General features: G+C 31.8%; 2 protein-coding genes across 2 annotated transcripts; one reads left to right on the top strand and one right to left on the bottom strand.

Moving 5' to 3' along the window:
* Positions 1-3,465: 3,465 nt before the first annotated feature.
* Positions 3,466-7,027, top strand: LOC130892077 (guanine nucleotide-binding protein-like 3 homolog). Its single transcript, XM_057797306.1, has 7 exons — positions 3,466-3,635; positions 3,689-4,156; positions 4,244-4,652; positions 4,710-4,926; positions 5,058-5,158; positions 5,511-5,769; positions 6,726-7,027. The coding sequence occupies exons 1-7, from the start codon at positions 3,617-3,619 to the stop codon at positions 7,002-7,004; spliced, it is 1,752 nt and encodes a 583-aa protein (XP_057653289.1). The 5' UTR covers positions 3,466-3,616; the 3' UTR covers positions 7,005-7,027.
* Positions 6,989-9,644, bottom strand: LOC130892079 (uncharacterized). The gene is made up of 4 exons (XM_057797309.1): positions 9,359-9,644; positions 7,908-9,141; positions 7,291-7,445; positions 6,989-7,232 (listed from the first exon to the last, which is right to left on the bottom strand). The coding sequence occupies exons 1-4, from the start codon at positions 9,394-9,396 to the stop codon at positions 7,088-7,090; spliced, it is 1,572 nt and encodes a 523-aa protein (XP_057653292.1). The 5' UTR covers positions 9,397-9,644; the 3' UTR covers positions 6,989-7,087.
* Positions 9,645-9,724: the final 80 nt, after the last annotated feature.

Raw genomic sequence — 9,724 nt, 5'->3', positions numbered from 1 at the left:
AATAATCTAATCGATAAGTATAAATAAAACGATTTGTCGAATTGATTAATTAACAAGCACAAATATGTTTTAATGAAGCCGGTCATGATATAACTAATTCTAACCTCATTTTCCTACCAAAGCAACTGGCTATTTCATAACATAACCTAGAAAAAATCCTCGTAGTATAAACAAACGTCAACGCTAGTTTCTAACCGTGCAATGTTGCTTATTTTTGGTACAAGGCGGTTTTTTGTGTTTTAAATTTGTGCGTGAAACATAATTATAAGACTCCAAATTGAGTAATTATCTTGTGGATATGAAAGCAGAAAGCCCGAAAATACCGATTAGTCTAGAAAATAATGAATATAGACATTATTAATTATTTAGTTTTAGCCAAAAGTTAATACGCACTCGTGAGCAAAAAAATCGACTCAAGCTATACCCCTGCAATCGGAAATCACTGGCAAAAAAAATTGAACACGAAAACCTTAAAGCTAATAGTATTAGCTCCAAAATGATATAAAATACTGTAATGTTACTCTTTTTATAATAGTGCTAATTAGGGGTAACTGACCTTTATAAAAGGTTATCTACCATCAAAGGTCAATCCTAGAGGTGGTAAAGCTGTTGTCAGGGTCAGCGAAAAGTAGCTGGTGCGCTGAACATGAGTCAGTCTGCTGTTTCCACAGTTGACCATCGTTACCAAAAGATTGGTTAGGTTAGTAAGTCGAAGACGCGATTCCGAAAGGAATAGGTGCACATTCGAGATAGATGACCGATTCAAATCTGGGTCTCACTGTTGTTCATATCCAGCTGGAGCTCATAGAAACGCGAGGAGTAGCTGGGCAGTCAAAAGAAGTCTTAAGACAGCTAATCTTGAGCAGATACTGGCCCAAAATCAACCCCAGTTTATCTACGATTTGCCAGAGAATACGTTAATTGAACTGACGACGAAATGAGAACGATTCTACAAAAGATCTGGATAAAGATTCGCTCAATGTTGCCTGTAAGAAAACGTGGCTTTTTAAGAAGGTTCCTGGATGGTTTGGGTGAGCATTTCAATTGAAGAAAAACCGAGTTGGTTTTTATTAAAACTGGCATGGGAGCGAGGGGATTAATGGCGAACCGAGACGTAGAAAAAATTTTAGGGGATCACATAGTTCTCCACACTAGTCTCATCGGCTAAAACTTCATCCTAATGCAGTACAATTCCTCAGATTCCGTTCGGCAATATTTACAGGTTAAGCTTTTAACTTTACCACGTATTTTTTTTTAATTTAAAGAAGTTTCAAGTATTAACATTTTAATTCTGAGATTTATGACCTCTAGAGGGAATGTTTTAGTTTTTACATTAAGGTACTCTCTAGAGGGTATAATATAAATTGAATTCGTCAAATTTGCTACTTATGTTAGCCTGTCTCAATAATGAGTTATAATCATTGATTTTTTTCTGTTGACGTCAACGCTCCGAGGTCGACTCAGGTTCATTCGGAGTTTGAACTCGCATTTTTAGGCCAGTCAAAAACGAAAATCGCCAAACTAAAATCCAAACAAAAATAATTTGTTTATTGAAAGTTAAGTCGTATCTACTAAACAACAACACCTGTATTATATGCAGTAGGAAAACGATGATATTTTTCAAAAGCATATAAAAACGAAGTTAACCATACAGGATGTCTGAAAAGTATTTAAACAAATGGAACGTATAACATTTGATTAGATTTTTGAGTTCTACATGTGAATCTCCCGAATCTCAAAACAGAAGAAGACGATGACAGTTACCACCGACAAAGACAGTGAATTCTTGGTGTCAATCCAGTGTTTCCAAAATCCTTATAGAGCACAAATATCATCATGATTTTTACCACTGAATATCTTTTTGCTTATGGGCAGTCAGAACTTTCACTATTATGACGTTGAAAATAGTCAGACATACCGTAGACAGTCAGAATCAATTGAGCGTAAATATGTTGGGTGAGGTTGTGGAGAATCACGTAATAGGCCATATTATTTCAATGGTCATTTAAAAATTTTGAAGATACTTAAAAACGGTGTTGTCTCAACTGACTATTTGACGTTATTTATGGTAAAATATTCCAAGACTGATCTAAATATTATTACTGTCTGGCTAAAGACGTATGCGCATAAATATCGTCTGAATTCAGTTCCCTATTCTTCATAACACAAACTCAAATTTCAATACGATCAAATTTAATTTGCAAAATTGTAGATACAGACTTTTTCGAATCGAGCTTCTATATTTAATGTTTTAATCCACTACAGTTTTTTTATTAATAACTATGATAAAGATGAAAATTTCCATTAGGGCCCATATAGACAAGGTGAAACTTAAAAAAGTTTTTAACGTGCGATGCAACATCACAATGCAATTTCAGGTACTCAATAAACACTTGAAATCCAGCAGCTTTACCGATTCCACTCGAGTTTCGCTAAAAATGATGCTCGGCTATATCATAGCTAGAGCGAAATCTTCTTACAACGGCTTTACTAAAGTTCTATGAAAACAAAGCAGAAACGAGGAATTCGCTCCTCGTTGTTCGATTAATAACCCATTGTATTTCGAACAAAAAAAAAGCGGCCAGACAAATCTTATATTCAGCGTAGGACTTGGGATTTATTGAACGGCACAAGTATGCATCTTATATCGTTTTAATATACATAATTGGGGTGTTTGAGTCACATGTTTTTTTTTATTGTGACAACAACTTCTAAAAATAACTTTTGTAAAACCATATCTCCTTTTCTTGTAGTTTATTTAGGTACGTAGTCGTTAACAATTTATAGTAAACAAGAATTTGACGCAATTAAGTCCAATTTGCTCCAATTTATTTATATACCTACACGGTGGACAAATAAAATGGACAACAACCATTTATAGTCACACAGAATCAAATCTTGATCCGCAGTTCCAGCGTTCTTTGTAAAAACAGCAGCCTGGATCTTTGCTGCATTCGATAAGTGAGAAAAACCTGAACAATGGCTGAGACTAAAGCAATTACATGTTAGTTGTTGGGAACCGTCTTTTTTCCTTTTTTTTTAGTTGAATCCGACTTACAATAGCCTTGGCTGACCGCTTTTGTTGAATACCACAAAGACCTTGATCCATTTGAGCAATTCAGAAGTTTCTTTTCCATTATTTCATTATATGGATACAAAACTAAAAAGATTTAATTCTTACAAGCTTGTATTCTAAAATATGATTAGTTGCTAATTCGAAAAAAGTTGATATGATCGATTATCCTACAAAGATATCCATAAATTTTTAATGTGAATTTGTATATTTTGACAATTTTTGTATTAATTTGCATCCCACTTAATAAAAATAAATATAGATAAACTATAGAATATTGTTAAATTCTTCTACTCTAATGATTATTTAAACTTGCTTCATACGACTAAACAGCTATATCCGTAGAGTTATGAACTGTTCTATTAACTATAAAGTATAATTTTGTTTAAAAGAATTAGGTGCTGAATAATAACAAATGAAAAGGCTATATATTTGATATGCAGAATGAAGAAATTGTTAGGTTAACTCGTCTTTTATAAACACGTTTCCTACTAAGAAATTTCAATTTTTTTGTATTGACCGTATGTAATTTAACACTTGAACATGGCGAAGTTTCATTTAAGTAAGTTTACATATATTATATTGAAATAAAAACTTTATGATTATAAATTATAGGAAAAAAATCAAAACGACAGCCCGCACGTTTAAGATACAAAATCGAGAAGAAAGTACGAGAACACAATCGAAAAGTAAAGAAGGAATCGAAAAAAAATCCGAAAAAGGCTAACAAGATTATACAGGTCCCGAATATATGTCCCTTCAAAGAAGATATTCTTAAAGAAGTGGAAGCGCTCAAGAAACAAAAGGAGGAAGAAAAGCAAAAATTAAAGGAAGCGGCAAGATTGGAGAAACAAAAACAAAAAGAAGAACAGAAAAAAGAGAAACTTTCGACCGGTCTTCAAGGCCTAGTAGCTAATGCCGAAATACGAAACAAATTACATGAACACCTCACACCAGAAGAAAATACTAAAGTCCAGGAATCCAACAGTGAAAATTCGCTCAAGCAATATTATAAGGAATTCAAAAAAGTTATTGAAGCTGCTGATGTTATTCTTGAAGTAGTAGACGCTAGAGATCCACTAGGTAAGCAACATTTCACTTGTTTTAGTAGATTTATATTCAGAGAATATTATATTTTTTATATATCATTTGAATAAAATTTCTTTATAGGTACTAGATGTAAACAGGTCGAACAAGCAGTTTTAGATTTGAAAGGAAACAAAAGATTAGTTTTAGTTTTGAACAAAGCTGATTTAGTACCTAGAGATATTCTAGATCAGTGGTTAAAATATTTGAAAAAAACTACCCCAGCTATCGCGTTCAAAGCTTCTACTCAAAATCAAAGTAAAAAATTAGGTCAAAAGAAATTAACTAAAAACAGCAAAGTTTTACAAAGTTCTAATTGTGTTGGAGCAGAATTATTGTTATCCCTACTAGCCAATTATTGCCGTAACAAGGGTATCAAAACTTCTATTAGAGTAGGAGTGGTAGGATTACCAAATGTAGGAAAAAGTTCAATCATAAACAGTTTAAAAAGATCAAGAGCATGTAACGTTGGTGCAACACCAGGTGTTACCAGGTAAAATTAACAAAAATATTAAATATAACGCCAATAAAATAAATAATTCCTTTTCAGAGCTATGCAAGAAGTGCAACTAGATTCAAAAATCAAACTTTTAGATTCTCCCGGTATTGTATTTACTTCTGGAAATGATAGTAGCGCTTCTTTAAGAAATGCTGTGCGCATTTCTGCCCTAACTGATCCTATTACACCAGCAAACGCCATTTTACAGAGAGTTACCAAGCAGCAAATGATGGAAATGTATGACATTACTGAATATAGTACTCCAGAGGTATTGTAACATTTAAGCTTCTAAAAAATGTCACTTGGTTGATTCCCTAAGCTGTGTAAACAAATTGTACCCTCATAGTAACAAAAAAACTTGATTTAAGTGTATGGAATTGAACTAATTTTATTTTTTAGGAATTTTATAGTCTTAAAGCTGCAAGAACAGGTAGATTTAAGAAAGGTGGTGTACCAGATGCAGTAGCAGCAGCTAGAAGTCTATTAGAAGATTGGAATAAGTTTGTATTTTTCATTATAAAAAAAACAAATTTCATATATACTTATACTACCCCTTTTACCATAGATGTAGAAGTAACATTTCTTCTCCATTTGTTCTTTTTCAGTTTATTTGTTATTTACATATTGCATTTTCTTATTAGTTTGCCTCTTATCATTTATTTCTGTTTCCCATATCGCCTTTACTATTCTGTTCTCCATTCTCATTATGAGTCTTGACCATCTCAAGTTTAAGAAGACAAATTTAAAGAAATTTATTATAGTACTGGAATGCTATTGTTGTTAACAAGCTCTAAACAAAATTCTAAGGTTTATGACTTGGAACAGATTTTTCATGTAATAATTTTATTGTAGTGGAAAAATCAAATATTACACTTTGCCTCCCGAAGAACCTCAAAAGGACGTTCACATTAGCGCTTCTATCGTTAATGAAATAGCAAAAGAATTTGACTTAGATAGTTTCGAAACCATGGAAACTGATGTTTTAAATAAGATAGAAAAAGAATCAGACTCCAAAACGAAAGCATTTTTGTTGGAAAGCTTAGGTCCAGTAGATTCGATAGAAGATCCTGTAGAAGAAATGGAAGAAGATGTAGTTGATGATAAAAAATTGGTAAAGTACAATGAAATTTATTGTAATCACCTTTCAGCTAAATTATGAGTCATTTGGCGTCATTTGTTGAGGATAAAGATTTTCCTGAAGGAGGCTATTTTAGTTCCACCATTTCAGTTCATCTTAAGGAGGTATTGACAAGATACTGACCTGTCAGAAGACATATCATCGTTTCTGGACATGTCGATGTGTTCCTTAGAAGTTTTATCAGATATTAGAGTGTTTTAAATCTGGAGTAAGTTTGTCCAGTAAAACTATCTAATCCTTTAGAGTTCACTTCTTTGTTGATGTCTCATCTCATGATACCACAGTAGGGCTCTGGTCTAATATATGATGTTGCTGCTTCTTGGTGGCATGATAGTCACATCTGGACAGTTAGGGAGTGCTTTTAAGGTTTGTTTACACTCCTCTGCTACGCTATCGGAGAGAATGTAAATGTCTTCTGAGTTCAATTGTTTATTTCAAAGAGTGGTATGGAGTCCAATAATGCCCAAGCTAGCTCCTTGATGTAGTTTCGAACCATTTGGTCCATTAGTTTGTCACTTCTTTTTAGTTTTATCATTTCTAGAATCTTTAAGTGAACTGTCAGATTCCATGACTAAGATTAAGAAATGTCTGAATTATCCTGAGGGTGCCATTATCTGACTATAGGGTGAAGACAAGATAGATTTAACAGCAGGATATAGTGGCGTATATAGACATGCCAAACAGCCTTTGTTTTTTCATCAGATTTCTGAAAAACTCTAGTTTATCCTTTTTGGTGTTTTCATGATCTAAAATTTAATGTTAATTATTTGTATTTAATATTTTTATCCTTATTTTTGTTTTGTTTTTTATTGTCCATACCAACCCGGTTGTTTATTTAATCAATTCTTGTTTCTTTTTTCTTAGGTGTTTTATTTCCATTGCGTATCTACATTTTCACGTCCCAGTTTTGTATATATCCTTGATTTCAGATAAGTGCTTCAACAAATGTCGTTTCGACAAAGAAGAAACAGAAACAAAAAGGTACCCCAAGAGTTAAGAAGGTGAATCCCGAAATGGAACTGGAAGGAAATCAACAACTCAATCAAATTAAAAAGAAGCAATTCAAAAAAGAGAAAAAGGATAGGAGACGTAGGGATAAAGTGGCCCAACAATTATCTATAGGATTAGATAATTTTTCATTGAACGGCACTAAAGATAAAGATAAATTGGAAAATTATGATTTTGATACAGATTTTGTTTCAAAATAAATGTATTGATTTTATAATTACAATGTTGGTTTTAATATTAATAATAATATAAAAAAATATGATATAAAATTGTAATGCTATAATTAAAAATCTTCTGGAGGTTTATAATCTGGTAATATCTCCCATACTTTTGAACGCCATTTCGCTTTTTTCAGTTCTTTAGCTTTTTCAAGCTCATTAACGGTCTTCAAGGATCTCCAGAGGTAGAAGTAATGGAATAACAACCGTCTAAAAAGAAAAACACAATTAGGGGGTCCAAAAAAAAATTTAGCTGTTTAAAATGTACCTTTTAAAATGAGTCTCGGCTATTTTCAAATTTTTATGCTCTCTCATATACTGAATACAAACGTAACGATTCCAGTGGATAAATATGTTACTCGTTAAACGAAAATCAAAAAAATCTTCAGCTACTTGCATATTTCTTATACTTTCAAAGCGTACCTAAAATAAAGGAACAAGTATGGATACGAGAGCCTTGGAATGACTCTTAACAAAATTTGAATCTAATAAATAGATATGTTTTTCAAATCGTATTAACATAAAAACCGTCTGCCATTTGGTGATGCACAACAAGAATGCCTGAAAAGTACTCATAATATCCTTTACTGTATCAAATAATTCTTCCAACGATCACCTCTTGACGTAGGTGGTCATAAGGTTCTTGCAGCGACCACAACGATCGTAGTGAACGCTGTGAAACACCCAAAAGTATTTTAGACGCTGTGAACGCTTAGTGGAGTATACCATTGACGTTTTAATTGATTTGTTTTCAAAATATTCCATACTAAATCTAATAAAAAAAACTTTACAAAAAAACAAAAGGACACAATCAAATTTTGTATTGAATTTACACCCTGTCGTTAAAAAGAATAAGAATTGGAGTATAATAAACTAGAACTTTACCTTCTGCCAGATTTTCAAGCTTGTCCTCAACAGTACATACTCAAAATGCGCATCGGCCTTTTGATATTTTAATTTGTAAGTACTCTCTACCAAAATTTGCCAATTATCGAAACATTTTTTCATAGTTTTGTGTTGATAATGTTCCACCGCAACGAAATTATTCTTTCTAGCAATTAGAATGTTTTTAAAAAGATTCCTCAAATTTTGTTTGAGTAACAGTTTATTGTGGAAACCAACAGCTTTGTTCAATTTTTCCATGTATTTTTGTTTATTTGCTTGTCTAATCTTTTTGGCTTCCAGCTCTTTTTGTCGTCTCTCTTTCATCAACTCCAAACTTCTTCTCTTTTCTTCTTCTTCTAGTACTCTTTTCTTCTCGATTGCTTCTTGTAACATTTTTTGTCGGGCTTCTTCAAATATTCGCTTCCTTTCTAAAATCATTTCGCGATTTTGAGCTCGTTCTAAAGCTCTGTGCTCTAGTTTTTGAACAATTTTCGGGACTTTATGTGAATTTACTAAAAATCTTGATTCGTCTGATAGGATCAAAGGAATTTTGTATTTGATTTTTGTGGAACAATTACCAAATATTTCGCGAATATTAGTTTTTGTATTTTCTATAGATTTAAGTAGATCGTCACTGATTATACCTACTTTCAAATCTTGTATTATTTTACTTTGTTCTTCAAGTTTGGCCTTTTGCATTTGAATGATAGTTTTTTGTGCGTCGTACCTATTTTTGTAAATAGTGGAAGTTTCTTTAAAAATATGTTTGGGTTTTTCGAGAAAACTTTCGACAGATTTGGAATCTTCTAGTTTTTTCAATTTTTCATTTTTTCTATTTCGCTTCTTCAATTTTTTTATTAATGCTTCTAACTTCAATTGTTGATTTTGCTCATTTTCTCTTTCTTTAACGAGGTCTCGTTTCAATAATACCGCATTTTTCCATATATCAAAATATTTTTGTAATAAATATTTCGTTTCATCATTTAAATTCATTGTTGTTGGTTTATTGTCTAAAAGTTTTGGCAATACATCTCCAAATAATAAATCCAAAGTTTGTATAGAGACATATTCAGATTTCGAAGCTTTAATTTTTTTATTAAAACTATTATTTTTCGGATTAGGTAAATCTTTCCAGAACAATTCGTTTTTCCAATCTAGAACTTTTGCGTATTTTTTAGTACATGTAGAATTGTGTAATTTATTTATTTTTTCAAAATCCTCATTTTCTGAAACTCTGAAAATAGAAATATTTGAAAATCGGATAACTCTCTTTCTGATATAACTTTTAATAAACAGAAATCATTTGAAATCATTAATATATTTTTTATTATCAATAAAAAAATTAATTTATAACCGATATTATCGACTTCGATCAACAAAATTTTCCTCGGGAACTTAGTTTTACGACAATTTGCTTGTAAACAAATCACTAATGTGAAAAATATCAATACCTCGTATCTTCTAATATAATATCTTGATGCTCAGACATTTTATTTATTTTTGTTTGTATTCCATTTACCTATAAAAAGCAGCGTTTTCGTATCTGAAATATATTTTGACATTATTACTATAGAAACAGACACTAAATACAATGGAAGTTATAATCTATATTTTGTTTAAATATATCTCAAAAATAAAATTTGTGCAACCAAATCAAAGCACTATTAATGTTGAAGTTTACAAACAAACGGTCGTAACTAAGTTGGAGTTTCTGGAACCGTTGACGATATTCATACTGAATAGACTGTTTACACCAACACTCACAATTACACTGTCTGACGCGCGTTTCGATAACCAAGTTAAGGTAAACTGTAAAG

This window comes from Diorhabda carinulata, chromosome 3 (assembly GCF_026250575.1).
Source record: "Diorhabda carinulata isolate Delta chromosome 3, icDioCari1.1, whole genome shotgun sequence".
NCBI classification, from domain to species: Eukaryota; Metazoa; Arthropoda; class Insecta; order Coleoptera; family Chrysomelidae; genus Diorhabda; species Diorhabda carinulata.
The sequence above is the reverse complement of the archived record's forward strand: the minus strand, read 5'-3'. Positions and strand labels throughout refer to the sequence as shown.

Bases quoted from the DNA above. Each gene is read 5' to 3' on its own strand.
- LOC130892077 (XM_057797306.1), top strand. The intron at 4,653-4,709 runs GTAAAATTAACA...ATTCCTTTTCAG, and splicing joins GCAACACCAGGTGTTACCAG to AGCTATGCAAGAAGTGCAAC. The intron at 4,927-5,057 runs GTATTGTAACAT...TTTATTTTTTAG, and splicing joins CTGAATATAGTACTCCAGAG to GAATTTTATAGTCTTAAAGC.
- LOC130892079 (XM_057797309.1), bottom strand. From the start codon at position 9,396: ATGTCTGAGCATCAAGATATTATATTAGAAGATACGAG. The intron at 9,142-9,358 runs GTATTGATATTT...TTCTATTTTCAG, and splicing joins ATTATATTAGAAGATACGAG to AGTTTCAGAAAATGAGGATT. The intron at 7,233-7,290 runs GTACATTTTAAA...TTTTCTTTTTAG, and splicing joins GCCGAGACTCATTTTAAAAG to ACGGTTGTTATTCCATTACT.